Below are 21546 nucleotides of genomic sequence, written 5' to 3'. Positions count from 1 at the left end.
CACAGAACAGATTGGAGGCGAACCTGTGGACTTTTAGCTGAGACGCAACAGCTCTAACCACTGCTCCATCGTGTCATCTGTAATTACTCACTTTTATTAAAAATATATATATTTTCAGAACTTTTGTTCATCATTCTTGATGATTTTTGCAGTTGGGTTGGTGGCGTTTCAAACACCTTTTTATTTTAGGATAGTATAAAACCATCATTGGGCAAAACAAATATCCATATTGTTCAGATTTGTTTCCCTCATCACTTCCAGTGCAGCAAAACAGTTGTAATCCATAAAGTATAAGGTTTATAATCTGAATCTGAAAGGTTTATGTTTTTAGGACTGCATGGCCGTGTCTTACAGACCGGACCAGACTTGTCCAATCTAAAAGTAATAAAAGGTTTTATGTGACAATGTGAATCAGATGTGGTTTTCTGACTTTACGTCCTGACTCGGTAGAAACAGATATACTATATAAGGCTAATGTTTGAAGATAAATGTATCTAATAAAAGCATCTGGCCAAACACAAGTAACCACAGTCAGCGCTGAGATGGAGAAAGTTGTTGAGTTAAAGTTTCGAACCTCGGTTGCAGCATTGCCCTTTAGCTGACCTTGTTCTGTTGAGCTGTAGGATTGTATTTTCACGTGCAAATCATTTTGACAAATGAAAGGTTCAACATGCATTCCAGCAGAACTTGACCCAAATCCCTCCCTCCTGGTTTTGCTGTGTAAAACAGAAAGAATGACACAAAAATAAAATAAAAGCACGTTTTTATCTCATGAACGACCCTGTAAAGTTCTGCAACAAATCAGGTGATGAATAAGGAGAAAATCTGCTTTTTCTTCTTTTTAAACTTGATTCAGGCTTTTGAGTTTTAAAAAATCTTGCAGAATACAGCTCAACGCTCCTTGTCTTTTTTTGTGTGTGTGTGTGTGTGGGGGGGGGGGGGGGGTCCCCCATGAAATGTTTGCATCAGACAACCTCGTCTGCAGCCGACAGTCAGGATCCTAGTGGGCCCGGGCCAAAGATGATATACACATACGGCTCTCTCAACACAAACCGCCGTGCACGGTCAAGCTGCAAAACAGATGTTGAACAATGTGGCTCCATGGAGGTGGTCTCAACGAGGAGGCTCTTTAAACTCTCCTTCTCTTGACGTGATTTGTTTCTTTGGTCTCGTTTTCTGTGGTTCTCTAGCTGCACTCAGCTCTTTCTATAAATAATCCCAGGGCGTCAGGTTGGTTAAAATATTATGCATGATGTGAGAAGCACCACTGTCCTTTAAATAATAAAAACACTTCATTTGCATGCTTTTATTGAGATTAAGAAAACTATATATTTGTATTAAAGTGCAACATTGAAAATATCAAATTTACCTCACATACATATACTGTATTAGCTTAAAGAAAAGTCCCGTCATACAGGATTATTTCTGAAGGTTTTATGGGCTCTCCAGTTGGTTGTTACATGACTGACTGAAAGATCAAAGTGACTTAAAATATATATATATTCTTCTTTTGTCGTAAATAAGTGTTTTATCCTTAAATGTGCATCACAAATTCTATTCATGTAAATGTTTCTGCAAGCTTCATTAATAATAAATTGATAGGATTTTTTTTAAAAAGTGGCAACTATGACGTATTGTTGACTGAAAACAGGCAGCCACACGGATGTGCATTTATTCTACACATTGATTGGAAAGAACAACTGCAGATCAAAATAATTCACATTTATAACAAAGTCCATGCTCAATAATCCAGGTATAAAATCCAACATTTTTCAGTCAGGTCATCTGATGAGTTTCTTTTTTTTTTTTGTGCTGAATCGTTTCGCCTTCGATCCAGAAGGCTTCATCAAAGGAAACACACAACAAAACTGATTCTTCCCCCAACAGCTTACTCCAAAGTGGAACAAACCAGTTCTGCTTGTGATAAGATGGTCTCTTTGGTATGCCCCCTCCTCCATTGCCGGCCCTCTTCCTTGTTGACAGTCTTAAACTGGTTGAAAACAACAAAGTCCATGACTAGTCTTGGGCTTGCAACAGAGAAGGCCCTGTCACCTCTGCGCTTAAGACAGGTTCCTGGAACCGTGAGAAGTAACTGGTCCGCTGACCTCAGAGAACGTGGTGGGACATATGGCTGCAGCAGATCAGTGAGACAGGACAGGGCAGCGCTGTTCAGTGATTTATTGACATACAAGAGTATTTTGAACTGGATTCGAAGGTGAACCGGTAGCCAGTGCAGGGAAGTCAAAACTGGTGTAATGTGCTCTCTTTTGCCTGTACTGGTTAAAAATGGGGCTGCTGCATTCTGGACCAGTTGTAGTTTAGCAATGGAGGTCTGACCGATACCAAACAGGAGCGAGTTGCAGTAATCGATAGTAGTAGTAATAGAGGCATGAAACCCATGACTGATCTCACCACTCAGCCACAGCAGGGGCTGATTTGTGAAAACGACAACCAAGTTAATTAATAATTTAAACAACAACAAACTTGCATCTCTTTTATACGGGGTGCTCGCAGTGATTGTGTCATAATTAGCCTGTCACCCATTTCCACAGATTCATCGTTTATTTAGAGTCAGCCAGGCCTCTGGGCTCTCTGTCCTGACAGCCTTGGATGGAAGAGTTTTCTTCACGATCCTTATTCTGTTGATTCTAAACTGTTCCACTGTTCAAATCTAAGATCTCAGCGCAATGATTTCAGCCTCGACTTTACTGTAAGCTCACTTTGTTCCATAAATTCAGCACGAGTTCCTTGGCGAGCAACAAAAAGAGCGAGCATGACTCCAAACCATGGGTTTTGTTACAGTCTGTGCTCCAAACAACATTTCCCGGTCCATTTATGACACTTGGAAACGTTCACACTGCAGAATTCAGGTTCCACCGTACATATGTTTCGCTCTGGGAAGTCATTTATCTGCAAACAAAAAGCTATCTTTGTTTCTGGAAACTGCTTTAAGGGGTCTGAGACATTTTGCTCTTTTTTAACCTTTCTTTGTCTCCATGTGAGTGAAAGCTGATTGTTTCACACACTAATAATTTGTTGTATTTTTAGCTCCTTTCTATAGCCTTTTTTAGGCCCACACAGCAAGCAGGAGGGGTTTAACCTCTCATGTTTGTTATTAAAGCCGACAATCTGTTTCTAAATCCAATGGTTATATTTTGGTTATGTTGCCACATTTTCCAGCCAGTACGTTCACAGTACTCCAAGTTGAGATGGTTATTCCGAGCACTGTCTGTGCATTTAGGTTTTCAGTGACTCAGTTGTACATTCAGCACAAACAAACATAATCACCCCTCACCTTTGGGGGTGAGCAGTAATCAGCTGCTGCCATCAATTGAAAACATAAATAATAAAAACATATTAGATTGGACCAGTGTTTTTTTTTTTGTTTTTACCTAAACTTGGTGTTTTGGACCATTTTAGCAAGGTCGCCTCAGAGGAGTTGATGAGGGAAAGGGCGAGCCCCAGAAGCCATCTTATCACAGCAAACTGTTTTTTTTTTCCTCTATGGGAGTGTGGTGGTTGTGGGACTCCAGCTTGTTTGTGGCTCCTCGGACTGAAGAAGTCCTTTGGATGAAGGATGAAACATCTCAGCAACAAAAATAAACCGTCCAGATGAACGTTGTTGGATTTGTACCTGGATTATTGAGCATGAACTTTGGTGCAAAAACTAACATATTCCTCTGCAGGGAGCACTGAAGGAAGAATCGATGCTGCATTTTCATTCTTAATCTAATACTAATTTCAACATCCACACTACAAGCATTGAAAACATTGTTTAATATAAACAACCTCTGTTTCTAACCTGAGTAATTGATCAAATCACAGATTGAATTATGGTTTTTGTAATAAATTTAAACCTGTCCTATAAAACAAGCCTGACTATAAAACCACAGCATGAATTATTTAATTAAAGATTTCTACAATCAGAGCTGGCACAGCATCCATGTGTGATTTATTTGTGTTAAATAAAGGAAAAGGAGGTTGAAATCGTTCTTCTTGAGTTGGTTTTAGTAAGAACACGAAGAAAATAGTTCTGCTTCTTTTTCTGCTGGAACTTTGGTTTAAATTTCGAGGTTGAGTGTCAAAACTTTATTAGTTTTAATTAAACTTTAGCATGATGAAACAGAATTTGCAAGCATTTGACTTTTCTTTTTCATCTGTCAGCACATTCAGAGAAGTGATCTTTCGGTCTGATTCTTGTTTTTATGCATTCAGTCTCTGAACCCGTCCCCCCCCCCCCCACACACACACACACACACACACACAATGTAACGTGAGTGATTTTTGTGGAAAAGTGTGAAAAAACACTTTCACATTATGTGTTTTTCCATCCACCCTCCTCTAATTTCTGCTTCCTTTTTGGTTTTCTCCTGCCGTTATTTCAGGGTCCGGGCCAGGATCAGATGTTTTACACGAATGTCAAGTATCTGGCAACACTTGACCGTAATTGCAGGGAGAATTTTCCAAAAGTGGAAAATTAGTGGTCGGACACTCTCCGTCTCTCATTTTTCATCCTCTCCGTCCTTTTCAGAATCACCAATTTTGGTTTGTTTGGTCATTCTGGACTCTGAGGGTCTGGAAGATTTCACAAACTAATGTGTTTTTCCTTTCAGATCCTTTGTGATTGGGCCTACAGAACTCAGTCCAGATTGTTTTTCTGTAAATATATCCCATATGTTGTTTAGGAATGTAGTTTCAGGTTTACAGGCTGTGATTTTGGAGAACAATCTCGTTAAATTCACCTTTTCCTGCCGAGATCTGATAAAGTGACTCATTCCGGGTGAAATGTTTGCAAACGGCACATCACTCATTTCCACAGCGTGAACGATGGAGGGGCTTTTCAAAACACATAGTCTAGTTTTTCGTTTTGTTCCAGACCCTTTTTGTTCAAATTAAAACAACCTGTTTTTTACTCCTGCAGCACGGCGGAGACACGACGGGAGTAGAACGGGTCGAACAGAAAACCTTTTCTCTTCTGGGCCAAAATAAACATCTGTCCAAGATGCTCGGGGTTATTTTAACCTGTATTCCAAACAAACGTTCAAGTGAGATTTAAGGAGAAGATGGCAGAGATTAGCTCAGAATGGAAATGTGTATTTTTTTGTGATTGTTACTTTATGTCAAATAAAAGCAATCCATCCCTCGGTCTTTCTTTAACTGACCTTTTCAATAAACTTCAAGGCAAGTGTGAGTAAAAGAAAAGATACAAGAGATTAAAGAGCATCTGATTAAGTTTGAAATCACATTTATTTTCACATTTCTAGAAATTTGCCTGATTTTATTAGTCCTCCAAATGATTGACAACGCAGGGTCCAGTCCAGGAGCAGACACATCTCGCTGCTGCTTCTCCTCTGTTACCTCTGAAAATAGTTAAAAAAGAAAATAATAAAACATACTAGATTGGACCAGTGTTCTTTTAACTGTTAGTTTTTACAAAAAATAATTAATAAAAACAAACACATTATAGAACACTACTGCTGCATTTCCATTCCTAATCTAATAATAATCTCATCCTCCTCCTCTGTAAATAAACTGAATTGAGTTAAATGGAATTTAATTAAATTGAACTGAATTGAATTGAATTTAGGGTCATGATTAAATTAGTTAAAACTGTCGCGTGTGGGGTTTAAAAGTTTTCTGTGTTTTTCTGTGCTCCCCCTTGTGTTCAGCTCCTGTCACACATGTCTCTGTTTCTAATCACACCAGGTGTTTGTCATCATGTCTCGTCAGTGTCCTGTATAAAATCTGTCTTTTCACTCCTCCTGTGTTTGGGCATTTTCTTTTCAAAGCCTCATGTTCTGTACGTTTGTCATCTCCTCCCCAAACACAAGTTTTTACTGCCCCGTCTTTGTTTTGTTATTGTAAAATAAAAGTAACTATACTTTTTACTCCTGAATCTCCTGCCTCTACCTGCATGTGGGTTTGCCCATTAACAGAATCATGTCATTATAAAGGATGTGTGTATTTAATTACTTTTTGTATGTTTGCACCCAGAGGTTGTTTAAAGAAATAGTTCAGATCTTTTGATATGTTTTGCACAAATGTTAACCAGCAATAAATATCTTACCTGTTCTAGATAACTCTTCAGTTTGAAGAAATGAAACTTTAATTCTGATGGGATTGATGAGCTCATGACTAATCTGAGCAGTTTTGAGAACAACGTGGATTGATTACTCCTGTCTTCATCCAACCTCAAACATTTTAAAGTGGTTTTATAGGATTGTAATTTTATAGACATTAGGAGGTTTGGCTTTATACAGATATGTGCACTGTGCTGAACATGAAGTGCTACAGCTAGCTGCTGCTGCTGCTTTTGTTTGCCTTTGGAACTGATAATAAAAATGTTTCTAAAAAAATTGTGCATTGTAAAAAGACAAAGTGCAAGAAATCTGGTTTGCATGAGCCAGGACAGGTTTTTTGAATGGAAGTTTAAAGATGGCAGCAGTCCACTTTCGGATGAACATCAGCTCATCATTTTGATCAGAACTAAACTTTTATCTAATTTATTTTCTATTTTAAGTGGGATTTTGTTAAAAATTTTCCACTGAAACCCATCCATCCATTATCTTTTACCCGCTTCTTCCATTTTGGGTCACGGGGGTCGCTGGTGCCCATGTCCGGCAATCACTGTGCGAGGGGCGGTGTTCACCCTGGACGGGTCGCAAGTCCATCACAGGGCCACATAGAGACAAACGAGACAAACAACCATTCACTCTCTCACCCAGGGACAATTCAGGGTTACCAATCAGACTAACATGCATGTTTTTGTCTGTGGGAGGAAACCGGAGTATCCGGAGAAAACCCACGGATGCACGGAGAGAACATGCAAACTCCACCCAGAAAGGCCCCCGGACAGGGATTTGAACCGGGGACCTGCTTGCTGAGAGGCAGCAGCTCTACCAGTTGCGCCACCGTGCTGCCCTCCCACTAAAACCCACTAACCCAAAAAGCAGTACACGTTTAGAATCGATACTTTGCTAAAATTGCAGTTTCCTCCTAAAATGGTTAATTTTAAAAGTTTAATGTATTACTTGTTCTGAAAATATTAACTTTTTTTTTACTTACAAAAACAAAAAGTCTTAAAAATGTCCTGCTCAGTCCCTTGATGATGGAAGTTTTATTCATATTAATTTGTGAAGCACGAAACGTGTGCACTTCTTAACATTCATTAAACTTATTGGTTTCATTTTATTTGCTTTTTTTTTCTCTGAATTAAGGAAACTAATAAAAAAAATACTTTTCCTGTTTCCTCACTGAGAAACATACAAGCAGATTCAGGTGTTTACCTTTTTTATTTTTGGTCTTGAACAATAGAAGAAAAGTCAAAGGCTCAAATCTCTGGTAAAGACTCCCACATGTGTGACAGCACAGGTGGTGATGGACGACACATATCGGGCGCACAGACCTCCTGAGAGCACTGACAGACACTCCCTCAATAACTTCCTGCTGACAGACTTAAGAGCCGTGAGCCCGTTCTTCTACCCTCTACATAAAGCAGATCATTTCAGCCGTTATCTGAACACCGACAGAAAGTGGAAAATGAATGTGAGCCTTTTTAAAGAGTTATTTGCTTCTCGCTCCAAGTTGTTGAAGTATCTTTATACTTTGCAGACAGCTGAAATTTATCTTCATTATTAATGTAATATAATACACAGACAGAACGTATTCATGAGCAAGAACTATTTTGTAAACGTCTGCTGAGCTGAGATGTGAGGGTTTTGATTCTTAAAAAGAAAACTGAACAGCTGACACACTGTTGACAAAGTTTTACAAAATGTGATTTTTTTTTTTTTTTTATCAAACATTTAAGAAGGATTATTGGGACTGTTCAGGGAGCTGTAAGATGTAACAACTTAAAGGGATAGTTCTTATTTTATTTGAAGTGCAGTCTTGTAAAAGATTTATAAAAATATTTACTGGCTAGTCCAAGAAAGGACAAGAACTAAAATAATTTCCACCATTTTATGGGCGCCATCTGGGCCTTCAACACTTGCAAGGAAGGCCCAACAATTCAGAACATATACATTTTTACATTTAAATTTTTTTTATTTAATATTAATTTTAAATAAAACTTATTGAAAATGTTTGTTTCTGTTGTTTTTCTTAATTTTAATACGTTTTTTGCTTATTTCTTGTTTTCTGTAAACTACTTTGCTGATGGACAAGTAACTTTTTTTTAATTCATGAAACTACAGTTGTCCAATCAGATTAACTAAAATATTTGTCTCCAGGCAGAAACAGAAGGAGCTCTCTCATTGGTTAGGACTTCACAATCACTAGAGAAGGCTGATGATTTATTAAAATAACTGACAACATTAACCAATCATAAAAAATTTAAAAACTAAATTAAATTTGTATCCTTTATGATTGTCTAATGTTGTCGTTGTTGTCCACTGTCGTCATCACTCTTTACTAAAATTCAGGTATCTCTTGTAAATGAGTCCCTGAAGCTCAATGGGGTTAACCTGTATAAATAAAGGTTGAATGAATAATGTTGATGTAATGTGGATGGGACTAAACTATGGGGTTCTGAGCCTTCAGGAAGGCCTTGCAAATTGCTTTGTTAAATTTTTGTTCATTTTTTTTTACCGTGTTAAGACATGTGATGCATTCAATTACATCTGTAAATTCAAAAATCCATACAGAAGTCTAAATATAAAATTTAAGTTTTATATTGAGGGCAGTTGGTGGAGCTGCCGCCTCTCAGCGAGCAGGTCACCCCAGTTCCCCGCCTCTCACACAGTGATAGCTGGACGTGGGCACCAGTGACCCCCGTGACCTGAAAAGGAAGAAGTGGGTAAAGATGAATGGATGGACGTTTATATTAATTATTTTCAATGTTAGTTATATTTTGGTTTCATTTCCTGATTACATTTTACAGAAACGGTTCTGTGGGTTAATGTCAAATTTCAGAGTGAATTATTGAAATTCCATGTTGTACTTTTCATTTTCTCATTTACCCTTTTATTTATACAGGTGGTCTCATTGAGCCACGAGAACTCATTTTCAAGAGAGACCTGTTTAGGGAGCAGATGTTGGGGGTTAAGAGCCTTGCTCATGGGTCCAGGGTGTGGCAAATGAGGGTGGAGGCAGGTGTGGGTGTTTCACATTTTCCACCCACATTTTGATGTTGACAGTACCGGGAGTTGAACCTGCGACTTTCCGATCACAATCCAATCTTCTCTAACGTCTGCGCCACCACTCCCCAATTGTACTTGAACTTGAACGGTGTGAACTGCAGGGCATTCTGGGTAATTTTGGGTCAGAAATGGGTGGACTTTTTCAGGGTATGTTTTCAGTCCCCGTTGGTTTTTCTGTTTAGTGGTGGGTTTGCATTCATGTTCAGGTTGTTGTTAGTGACTGTAAAAGTAATGGCACCACAAGTCAGACGTTGTACTTGGTAAGTAGAAGCACTTCCTGTCACCGAATTGTAAATCTGAACAGATAGTGATGTAACTGGATAATGTAATTCATAGTGTCTTCAATGGTAGCGCTTTATTGCAATGTTACAATACTGCATCCAAACTGAAAGCCTAACACTTACAGTCACGGTTTGCCACTGCGTTTTAAGCATATTTTGATCTTTAAAATGTCATAGTAGTTAATTTGAAACAACAATTTAGTGTTTAGGTTTAGTGTTACATGGGAAGTACCGCCATCATGTAATCTAGTAACCACAGAATTCTGAGTAAATAATTGTGTACTCTCTAAGTCAAACTCAATTTCTCCAAACTGAGCTCATTCAAACTGATATCTACAACAGGTAAGATGTTTTTTTTTTCATAAACTTTTTACTGAAACAAAATCAAAAGATCGAAACTATCATTTTCTGTGATGTGCTGAATAAATATCTGTCAGTAATATAGGTAGCATAACTTCCTCTAACAAGTATTCTGAAGCCAGTTCTATAGTTTGATGAGACTGGGTTCACATTGACAGCAGATGTGTTTATGTTGCGCCTTATTGCCCACTTCTACATCAGCAATTTGCTCTTTGTGCTTCTGTAAGGTTTAAATTCGATAATTCATCTTCCACAGCTCTTGAGGATGCGTCTGTCATCACAGTTGTTGCTTTGGCTCATCTTTTGACTCGTCTGTTTCACATTCCAGGCAGGCGAGAGAGCACATTCTTGGAGGAGGATGTGAACTAATTAAAATTTTATAGCTGTGTTTTTATCAAGCTGTGTTTTTATTGTCTTCTGGTCCATTTTGCTTTAGTGTACTGTTCAACGTGGGGCTAAGATTATGCCTCACTTCAATTTTTCCACTTTGATTTGCCTCTTTCAGCTCTCTGTACCTTATAATTCATGTAAATTCCCTCTTTATTTGGAACCAGTCCCTTGGTTCTGGCTCGACCGCATCATTCTTTACTCTGTCCGCTGGCTCCTCCAGCAGCCAAGCCACAAGCCACAATTACCCAGCATTCCTTGGAGAGGACGCGAGTGTCCTCGTGTAGCCGAATATGAAATTAACCCTCACGACAAATCTTTTTATGCCACAAGACTCGGTTTATCTCAGGGAGGTAAACTGAAGCAGAATTTCACTTTTAGAAAAAGTTATTGAAACTAGAAAAATGCATTTTCTGTGAAAAAGCACTGGGAATGCTGACTACTGAATGACTGTTGAAGTGTCAAGTTCAAGGTTCTTTATTGTCATTTGCATCACATGTGGTACATGAGGTGGAACGAAATTGTGTACACCAGGTCCCAGTTACATCCAACAATAGCAAAAGTGAAAATTGTAAAAGAAAAACAGTAATGAGATCTAAGATATGAACTAAGAAATACGCTAAACACTTAATAGTGCAAAAACAATAGGTCGAACAACAACAGCAGCACGAACATGAGTCTGTGTGAGCAGATAAGTTAGAATAAACACAGCAACATGAAATAAATCAGCAGCACAGACATTCAGCAGCACATATCAACAAAGTGGCGATTACAGTGATTTTTATTTTATTTTTTTCACAGTGATTATCCTGATTAGGGATTGATGAGTAGCTTCAGAGTAGAAGCTGTTCCTCAGTCTAGTGGTTCTACATTTAATGCTCCTCAACCTCCTGCCTGAGGGGAGCGGGGCAAAGAGTGTGTGTGCTGGGTGAGTGGAGTCCTCCATGATGCAGGTGGCCCTCTTCCTGCATCTAGAGGTGTAGATGTCTGTGACGGTGGGGAGGCTGACTCCAACAGTCTTCTGTGCAGCCTTTAGAATTTGCTTACGTGTTAAAGATAGAAGAATAATGTTAGTTAAAAATAAAAATAAGAAGACAAAAATGGCAAAAGCCTATAATTAAAATAAGCAAACTATCTAAAAAGTCAAAGTTGCACAAAATTAGTTTAGAAATAAACAGCAGTAGCAGATACAGCATAAGTAGCAGAATGAAAGCTGGAAGTGGAATAAGAAGACAAAAATAGTGCGTTTGCTGAAGAAGATGACAATGTTTTGTTTTTTTCAGGAATTGAAGAGCTCTCACTGCATTGGTGAGAAAATGTATAAAATTGAAAATGATGAAACACACACACACACAAAGCTAATGCCATGGCACCCATCTCCAGAATGATCTGAACATTTTGATCTATAATTGGGTAAAATTGCATAAAGTTTGCAAAAGTAGTTTTCTTTAAAAAAAAAAAATTATCTGGATAACAATAGTGTGAATGATGAATCAGCTCTCACATGAATCTTCAGAATACCTCTAAAAATTTGTTTCCAGAAATGGAAAGAAACCATCTTATTTTCATGAGACACTGTCAGAAACGAGTTAAACACCCAGATGGAATGCTATAAATTATAAATAAATTATACCAAACTGCACATGTGGAGCGGTCACGTCACTGTACTCTGATGAATATAACATAAGATCAAATATAAAATGGCACTGGCAGTACAGATGGTCAGAGTGTGGCCTGATCTGGATACAAGCAGTGATTCAATGCAAGACCATCATACAACTGTTGTATCACATCTGACCCCGTCTGTGAGCGTGACCAGCACCATAGACATACAAGCTGTAGGGCAGCTCTATACAGCTCTGGGTGTAAACACGTAGTCTGTTTGTCATATGTCTGCGTTTTACCTGCCGGCATGCTGAAACCACGTGACACGTTACAGCCTATACCGAAACTATTAATATGTCTGAGGCATCCTTTGTGTGTGCTGGCCTTCACTCACTGAACGCTCCAGCAACTGCCTGATAACACTATTGCTTCATGTGCAACCATCTTCATCCTCTTGTGCTGCTTTCAGACACATCAGCTCCTTGCAAATCAAATCATTTACACATTAAAAGCTGATCTGCATGTGTTAAAACTGTGCTTAGCTTGTTTTAATCAATGATTTACAATGCTATATGATTTTTATTCTTCTTTTCACAAATGACCTGAGACACATAATGCATAGATGGGACTTTAATTTAGGTATCCATGACAAATGTGTTCCAAGCAAGCAGAAAATGATCCAACTCACTGACTTTCACATTAAACAGTAGTCATCTTTAAAAGCTCGTTGTGCATTACATTTGTTTTTACATTGGATGCTATAGGCCCAAACAGTATTTATTAAAAGGCAACAGGTTTACAGTACAAATACTTCTTTGTACAACAGATCTCAGCACAAAATGGTTAATTCTCTAAAAGCAATAAAGAGCAAAGGAAGAAATAAATGCTCTAAATGCCTTCCTTCAGACTGATGTAAAGTTTAGAGGAACGTGTTTATTACCAATTCAAATGTTAACGCTGCAGCTGTCTGGCAGCCCTTAAAGCCTGTTTCCTTCTAATATAGATGAGTAATCAGCGAGTAAGACACATGCTAACCAGTTTTTAATCTTTCAGTAGCGTCAGCGTTTAAATCTGGTCACAGTTATGAACTTATCTTATTTTAATGGTTGAATTTATTTGTTATTTCTGTAGGAAAACATTTCACTTCATTAACTTTAGTGAAAGTAATCATCAGTTGGCAAAAAAAAAGAAAGAATTCAGTCAAAAATGAATGTTTTTTGGGGAAATTTGTCCAAATTTTATCAGGAGATTTAAATATATTATAGAATCTGCTAAAAATGATAAGACTGGCTCCTTTCAAACATCCACATATTTTTAGTTTCTCTGTTAGAAAGTATTTCAGGACAAACAACTCACAGAACATTTTTCTGGAAAAATAATGACTATTAAATGCACTTTAGTTTTGATTTACCATTTGCATTACTGTCCAAACACAGAACCACCACCCAACAAAACTGCACAATAAAGCTCAAAGATACCTTTTTTTTTTTAAGCAGCACAATAAAGCTTCTTTAACCTGTTTAAAGAATTGTAAAATACTTTTGCTTTTTATTTGTCTGCATGATTTTGAATCAATTAGAGAGTAAAAGATTAGAGTCAAATCTCTCCTTTTAAAGCCACTCAGTGTAGCAGAACCAAATACTGAAGAATCAGAGATGGAGGAGTCGAAATAAGCTAAAATATTTAAATAAAAAGAACAAATTGAGTGAATGAAGTTCACACTAAAGGAAGAAACTTATTTTTACTGAGAGCTCAGAAACACCCACTTCATTTACAGCAACAAACTCAGACAAAAAAAAAAAAAACTGGTGCAAAATGTCTGATAAATAGGACTCTAGAAATTAATATGAATTTAAAAAAGAAATGCGAGTCACAGGAAAAAGAACCAACACCAGCAAATTATTTTAAAGGGAGCAAAATCAATAAAAAACAAACATAAAGAAAATAAGCTCGATACGAACATATAAAAATGTGTGTAAACTATAATGGATCGAGTCAATCTGATGCATATTATCAGGTTTTTAAGCAGTTTTGTTTATAAAAATATGTACACCAAGTTTATTGTGGAGAAGGATTATTTATGATGATGATAGAATAAGATTTTTTTCTTACTTATTTCAGATCTGTCAAAGACGTTTGGAGATACGTTTGCAAATACAAGATTTTAAGAACTCTGTAGATGATTTTACATCTGAACTGCCTGAAAATATTTTTACAATTATGCAAGCTGCGGCTATAACAGTTAAGCTGTATAAAAAATACACTAAAATTGCAATTTAACCTAACAAGACATACAAAAATATAATGTTACAGGAAGTAGTCCCCATATTTAAACAAGCTACCACCAATAAATCCTTCCTAAAGGCACCTTAGACAAGAATTAATCTTTTGTTAAAGAAGTTTAGAGTTTAAAAAAAACGACAAATTAAAGCCTTTTTCTTCCCAGGAGGCAGAACCACTGCATGGAAACATTATAATTCCACAAGAAAGGCTACATAGCGAGTAAATGTCATGTTCATTAAATAAATCTGCTCCGTTGCTGATCCTCTTGAAGATGTAAAATTTGCCAATTCAACCATTGAACAACGCTCGCTCTTTAATGCGACGCGGCATTTCTGCAACAGTGAAGTTTAAGGATAAATCATGCAATGGGGAAACTGCCCCCTTCCTGATCATGCAGACACAGAGTTGAGCTTAAAAGTAGGAAGCAAATGACGCAACACAAATGTATACAAAACGATAAAACCAACAAAGAACCAGGCTGAATTTAAAAAAAAAATAGTCCAACGAGTTCTGCCCTGCTCTTGTAAAAACAACCCCTCCATCTCAACACAAACGTGGGGGAGGTTGTGTACTCTCCTACCATGGTATCCATTTCATCTCATTCAAAAAAAGGAAAAAACCCACTCTGCTGCATCATGATTAATACCAAGTCTTCCTCCACCTCCTTTTCAAACTTTGTCCTTCCCTCCCAGGCTCAACAGTCTTGCTCCCCCTGCAGGCGACAGGTTGGAATGACGCTGTATTCCCAGCCAGACAAAGGAGGAGGAGATGGTGGTGCCTCTGGACCCACTGAGGAAGTTAAAACTGGAAAGTGATTTGGGGATCTATGCGTACATGAAGCAGGTTGTGTATCACACACTGCTGTTCAGGTGGCAGCGGAGGGTGCACGCCTCTAAGAGATGGAGAGAGAAACATTTTATATTAGTGCTCAGTTCAGTCAGAATTAGATGAATAAACAGATTCCTCTGCCACCAGCTGGTACCTGGATCTTCCTCTGGCATCAGCAGGTGAGGGGGGCTGGGCCCCTCCATACCAGTGCTCAGCTGGAGACGCCTCATGTGACGAATCACTGCAGTGGCATTGAACGCTTGCTGCAGAGGAGAAACCACAGGATCCATCAGCAACAAAATCTCACGTCTTGTCTAGTCTCAGGTTCTGCGGTTAGAACAAATCTCTAATTCTTTTAATAATAATTAAAAAATAAAACTAGAGAAATCAAATGTCCAGCTAAAATGCAGTGTGAATGCTTACTGCTGAAGAATTTGCTGAAAAAACGCTTAAATTAGCTAAAAACATACTGAAATGTAGCTGAAATGGAAGAACAAGACTAAGTTAGTGAAAGAAAGCAGAAAGAACACATATTTTCTGAATTAGGTTTACATAAACAGAAATGAGCACTTAAATTGGGAAATTTAAAAAGCTGAATCTAGCCAAAAAAAAGGCTGAAAAGTAGCTGCAAAAGCAGAGGCTTAAACTACCAAAAGGAAGTGAAAGGAGCTGAAATGAGCTAAAAAATATATATTAATTAATAAAGTGGAATTAGTTGAAAAAGCTAATTTAGCACAAAACAGCTAAAAAATAACTGAAATAGCAGAAAAAGCTAAAAGAAGCCGAAAAAAGCTGAAAGGAGCATAACAAGCTGAAATTAGCAGAGATAAGTTAATTAGGCTGAAAGTAGCAGAAATTACTGCAAAAAACTTGAATTTATCTGAAAACGGATGACATTAGCTAAATATGCTACAAAAAAAGTGGCTGAAAAGGTAGAACAAGCTTAAATTGGCATAAAAAGGAAAAAAGAACATGTTTGCTGAAAGAACCAGAAATTAGCATAAAAAAGCTGAAATTATCAAAAAAAATAGCTGAAAAGTAGCTAAAAAAGCAGAAAGAATCTTAAATTACAATAAGTGGAAAGAGAGCACATTTTTGCTGAATTAGGCTGGAAAAAGTTGAAACGAGTGCAGCAAATGTCAAAATTAGCTGAAAAAGCTCAAATTAGCACAAAGCGTCATAGTAGCTGAAACTTGCAGAAATCAGCTGAAAGGAGCATAACAAGCTGAAATTAGCAGGATGAAGTTTAAATCCGCACAAGGAAGCTGAAAGAAGCTGAACCGGAACAAAATTGTGTGAATGCTTCATAAGCTTTCACACAATTGGAGCATAACAAGCAGCACATTGAGTCCAGCATTTGGAGAAAACTTGTAGCTAAAACGAAGCTGCCAACTCTTCCGGTTTTACTACAAAGACAAAAAATCAAAATGGTCTTTTGTAAACTGAGTCTGACTTGCCTTCCACTTGCTCTTTGCAAAATTTTTCTTTATCTGTGCACTGACAGACTCGTGAATGTTCTTGTCCAGGGCGGTATCCCCGGCAATCCTAACAGAAGGACAGGAAGTGTTAGTGAGCAGGAATCATACATTTACAATGAACTAAAGAAAAATATAATTTAAAGCCGGAGACTTCAGGTTCACTGAGGCTTTACAACAGAGAGGGTAATAATAATAATTGTAACCGAAGTACAAGAGCCATACCAGGGGTGCTGCAGAGCCTGCTCACAGGTGTAGCGTTCAGTCGGGCTTTTCGCCATCAGGTGAACTATGAAATCTTTAGCTGCAATAAAAAAAAAAAAGTTTGACTATTTATGCTGGAACTCTAATGTTTAAACAAGCCAACAAGTGTGGATTAAGCTTGCTTCAGTCACATTGATATTTAATGTTAACTTTTCTATGGTTACATGGCACAAAAAATTATAGCTTTAAAAAGTCAGGCTCAAGGCTTTATAACAATGAACAATATTTAATATCTGCACTACCAGAGTCAGAGATGTCATCCCAGTATGGAGAGTCAAACTCATATTCTGCCTTCAGGATCTGCTCAAACAGTTTGGCATCATTTTCATCATAGAAAGGAGGATATCCACACAAGCTGGAAGACGGAGGAGAGCACAGGTAAACAGGACGTCTGACCCACAGCATGCTACAAGTTTTATTCATTGCATCTTATTCATCATATTCATTATTTTATATGCTGTAACTGAGAGATTGAATTGTTTAAACAACTTATATTAATTTAAAATGTTTGTTTCATACCAGCAGCAACAACCCTAAAGGTTATGTAAAGTGCCACATCTCACAAGAACCCTGCAACAATAATGTTTCATGCTTAAAAAGAGCATTACACAATGGCAGTCTTTTATGATTTCATAAGCTGGCTGTACAAATATTCATCAAATATATGGTTTAAAATATTTGAAAAATATTGTTTTCACAAAAACAAATAACTTTTTTGGATGACATTGGGATAGTATTAACCCACTTAAAGTGACCAAAGCCAGATAGTTTTCTATATATATAAAAAATTTAAAAAAAAAACAAGATGTGAGTTTCCATTGTAAATATTTTCCTTTATGTTTCTTATATTTTATCATTAATTGTGAATCCTGAAAATGTTAGCGTTAAAATTCATACTGTGTCAGACTTGAAAGTTTTAAATTGCACTGAAACATTGCATCCGATCAGAAAAAAGTTCAACTACTTTATCTTTGCTAAGTTTTAAAGACAGAAAAGAGTTTTAACGAGTAAGAACGACTTTAAACATGAACTTACAGAATGTATGCAATGACACCAATAGACCAGCAGTCCACTGCTTTACTGTAAGGTTTCTGTGCCAAAACTTCAGGGGCTTAAAAACAAAAAAAAACAGGACACGGATCAGAGACCACACTGAAACTTACTGCACATATTTCACATTTAAACTGTGTCGCTGTGACAACTCTACATGCTCAACATCTGAAATGGTTTGACTCGTTTTAAAGCAGTATCTGATCATTTACCAACATATCCGGGCGTCCCGCAGGCTGTTGACATCACACTGCCAGAGCCTTCAATTTTAGACAGACCAAAGTCGCTGATCATGATCTTGGAGTCTTCGTCTATGGTGTCGTACAGTAAATTCTCTGGCTGGAAGTGGATGGACCGGCAGAAAAGCCAGGAAGTAATTAATCATTCGACAGAGAGAACAGTCAACAAAACTACATTTTGTTAAAACAACAAGCAGAAACAACTAAAGCATCTATTTGTTTACCATCAATCACTTCCTTGAAAAACACGCACGTGTGTTTCATAGAACAAACAGAGGTGGAAAGAGTTGTACTCAAGTACTGTTACTCTGCTTAAATTGTACTCGGTTACAAGTTATAAAAATACTTAAGTAAAAGTACAAAGTGATCTTCTCAAAAACTACTCAGAGTATTAATTACTTTTTAAACCAATTGTTTTATTGTGTTAATAAAAGCCATTCAGTTTGATTTACTGTATATAATGGGTACATTCAAAGCACATTTCTCAGACAAATAATAAAGTAGAAAAACTACACTAAGGCCATTTCTTGTGTAAACAATTGTAGATAAAGTAGGATTTTTTTTTTTTTGTTAAAAGAAAGACAAAAATGTTTTTGAACCGGCGTACAACAGTTAAAACTTTTACAAATACACTGCGAACAACAGGCGGTAAGAGTCTTAAACTCTGACATTTCTGTCACCCTTCACTTTCTGAACCTTTTGTTCTGTGTCAGCAGGAGCTGGTTTTCTAGAGCCCATGCGGCTTCGTTTGGCTGTGAAGAGTAGCCCAGCACAACTAAAGTCGTTCACATGCAGCAGATGCAGAGCTGAATTCAGCTTCAGAGAGAGCTTCTTAGGAGAGCAGGAGCTCCATAGTGTCTGTAGCACCAGCAAGATAACCATCAAGCTCTGAACTTTGCAGCCTTCTGGACGGTTTGAATATTAATTCAAATTGCGGTCGTACTCTGCAGCAACAGGGCCGGCCCAAGGCATAAGCAAACTAAGCGGCTGCTTAGGGCCACGAGACCACTAGGGGGCACCCTAAGTGAAATTATTATTAGGCCCGAGCAGCAAAGCGCTGCGAAGGCCTATTGTAATTGTGCTGTTTATTATTATTATTATTATAATTCTCTTCCGCTTTGAAACGCTTATTTGGAGGGGTTAACATATTGGAAACCTAGCCAAACTTTACCCAAAATTGTCCCCCGCGAGAAATAGTAGTATGATAATGGAACCAAAAGTGGGCGTGGCCAAACTGCTCTACAGCGCCCCCTAACGTGAGATATGACAACTGGTAAGTCCTAGAGAGCTGAAATTTGGTACATATGTAGAACCCACCGAATCATGAAAAAAAGTCTCTTGGAGGTATGCCTTAAACCCAACAGGAAGTCGGCCATTTTGGGTCAAAGGGTCAATTTTGGACGTTTTTCACTTTTCGTACACGGCGAATTTGAACGAACTCCTCCTAGGGATTTCGCTCAATCGGTTTCAAACCTTCGCCATTTTGCTCATTAGGCATGGGGGACCTAAAGTTATCAAAACGGTGCAAATTGACGCATGTTGAGGGGGCGGGGCCAGGCCTCAAAGTTGAGCTTCACGCCATAAATTTCCAAACGTTATAACTTTCACATTGAAAGACAGAATTGCACCAAATTTGGCATGACTCATTTCTGTCCCATGCCCGACGATACCCTGATGTCATATTGTGACGTCATCAAAGCCCCGCCCCCTGAGAACAGGAAGTGACTTTTTTTGCTTGGAATGCTCCCTCCCTGACACTCTTGACCCAATCAGGATGATCCTGTGTCAGAAGGCAGATAACAAGTTGGACTGACTTGCATTGAAGCGCAAAGCGTTTCCCCTGGAGGATGTGGGCGTGGCGGCGTGGAGAAGTCAGAAGTGACGCCGTTACAATACGTTTGGCTCTGAATTCCACAGATTTGATCCGAGGTTCATGAAAATCACTATGATCGATCATTGCCCGCCCCTTGAACAGGAAACAATGATGATTGCGCAATAGCCTCTCTAGCGCCCCCTAGAATATTTTAAAACTTCAGCCCCGAGCCGTTTTTCGACCGATAAATCTGAAACTCGGTGAACATGTGTATCTTCTCAGGACCTATGAAAAAGTCTCTTGGCGCTCCGGTCCAAAACCAAGAGGAAGTCGGCCATTTTGGGTCAAAGGTTAATTTTTGGGCGTTTTTAACGGCGAATTTTAACGAACTCCTCCTAGGGATTTTGAAGGATTGACTTAAAACTTGGTTATTAGGTCCTTAAGACATTGGAGAGTAAAAGTTATCAAAAGCTTTCGGTTTCGTTTTGTTAAAGGGGCGTGGCCAGGCCTCAAAGTTGAGCTTCACGCCATAAATTTCCAAACGTTATAACTTTCAACTTGAATGACAGATTTGCACCAAATTTGGCATGAGTCATCCCTCTCCCATGCCCGACGATACCCTGAGGTCATATTGTGACGTCATCAAAGCCCCGCCCCCTCAGAACAGGAAGTGACTTTTTTTTATTGGAACGCTCCTTCTTTGACACCCTTGACATAATCAGGATGATCCTGTGTTAGAAGACAGATAACATGGTCTGACTTGATTTAAACAACAAAACAGTTATAGCTGGAGAATGTGGGCGTGGCGCCATGGCGAATTAAAAAGTGACGCCGTTGCAATACGTTTGGCTCTAAATTGCACAGATTTGAGCCCAGGTGAACCAAAATCACTATGATTGATCATTATCCACCTCTGAACAGGTTTCCATGATAAGTGGCCAAGAACCTCCACAGCGCCACCTACATTCTTCTTACAGTTATATCTCAGTGATACAACATCCGATCTGAACCAGATTTTTGGTGTGTCATTACTGAGAACTGATGGACATTTTAGTTTTGTTGTTTAATATTTGACTCAAGGGCGCCCCCTACATTATTCAAACTGTTTTGTCTCAGTGATATATCAGCCGATCTGCACCAAATTTATGGTGTATTATTATTTAGCCCTGGTGGACATAGTAGTAATGTTTTTTAAATTTTGACTCTATAGCGCCCCCTACAATCTTGCAACAGTTATATCTCAATGATATATCGTCCGATCTGTACCAGATTTTTGGTATATTATTAAGTAGCCCTGATGGACACACTAGTAATGTTTTTTAACTTTTGACTCTAGAGCGCCCCCTATAATATTCCAACCCTTATATCTCAATGATATATCATCCGATCTGCACCAGATTTTTATGGCATAATGTGTGACCATGTCTAAACACATTGTTAGTGTTGTTTAAAATTTGACTCAAGTGCGCCCCCTAGATTATTCAAACTGTTATATCTCAGTGATATGTCATCCGATCTGGACCAGATTTTGGGTGCATCATTACTGAGAGCTGATGGACATTTTAGTTTTGTTGTTTAATATTTGACTCAAGTGCGCCCCCTAGATTATTCAAACTGTTATATCTCAGTGATATGTCATCCGATGTGGACCATATTTTTGGTGTGTGATAAGTAAGCACTTAAACACGCAATGGTATGGTGGTTTTACTTTTGACTCAAGTGCGCCCCCTAGGTTAATCAAACTGTTATATCTCAGTGATATATCGTCCGATCTGCACCAGATTTTTGATGCTTGACTAGTGAGGACTTATGGACACAGTG

General features: G+C 38.2%; 1 protein-coding gene across 1 annotated transcript in view; it reads right to left on the bottom strand.

Annotated features, from left to right (window-relative positions):
* Positions 1 to 13976: 13976 nt before the first annotated feature.
* The window catches only part of camk1b (calcium/calmodulin-dependent protein kinase Ib), a 54935-nt gene continuing 47365 nt past the window's right edge, over positions 13977 to 21546 (bottom strand). The window contains exons 6-12 of the mRNA XM_037678960.1: positions 17886 to 18012; positions 17659 to 17734; positions 16866 to 16978; positions 16585 to 16663; positions 16342 to 16429; positions 15039 to 15147; positions 13977 to 14948 (exon numbers count right to left, since the gene is read on the bottom strand). Coding sequence (XP_037534888.1) covers positions 14908 to 14948; positions 15039 to 15147; positions 16342 to 16429; positions 16585 to 16663; positions 16866 to 16978; positions 17659 to 17734; positions 17886 to 18012 — 633 coding nt within the window. The 3' untranslated portion in view covers positions 13977 to 14907. The remainder of the gene's footprint in view (positions 14949 to 15038; positions 15148 to 16341; positions 16430 to 16584; positions 16664 to 16865; positions 16979 to 17658; positions 17735 to 17885; positions 18013 to 21546) is intronic.

Source organism: Nematolebias whitei, chromosome 7, assembly GCF_014905685.2.
Source record: "Nematolebias whitei isolate Nwh7 chromosome 7, NemWhi1, whole genome shotgun sequence".
NCBI classification, from domain to species: domain Eukaryota; kingdom Metazoa; phylum Chordata; class Actinopteri; order Cyprinodontiformes; family Rivulidae; genus Nematolebias; species Nematolebias whitei.
The sequence above is the reverse complement of the archived record's forward strand: the minus strand, read 5'-3'. Positions and strand labels throughout refer to the sequence as shown.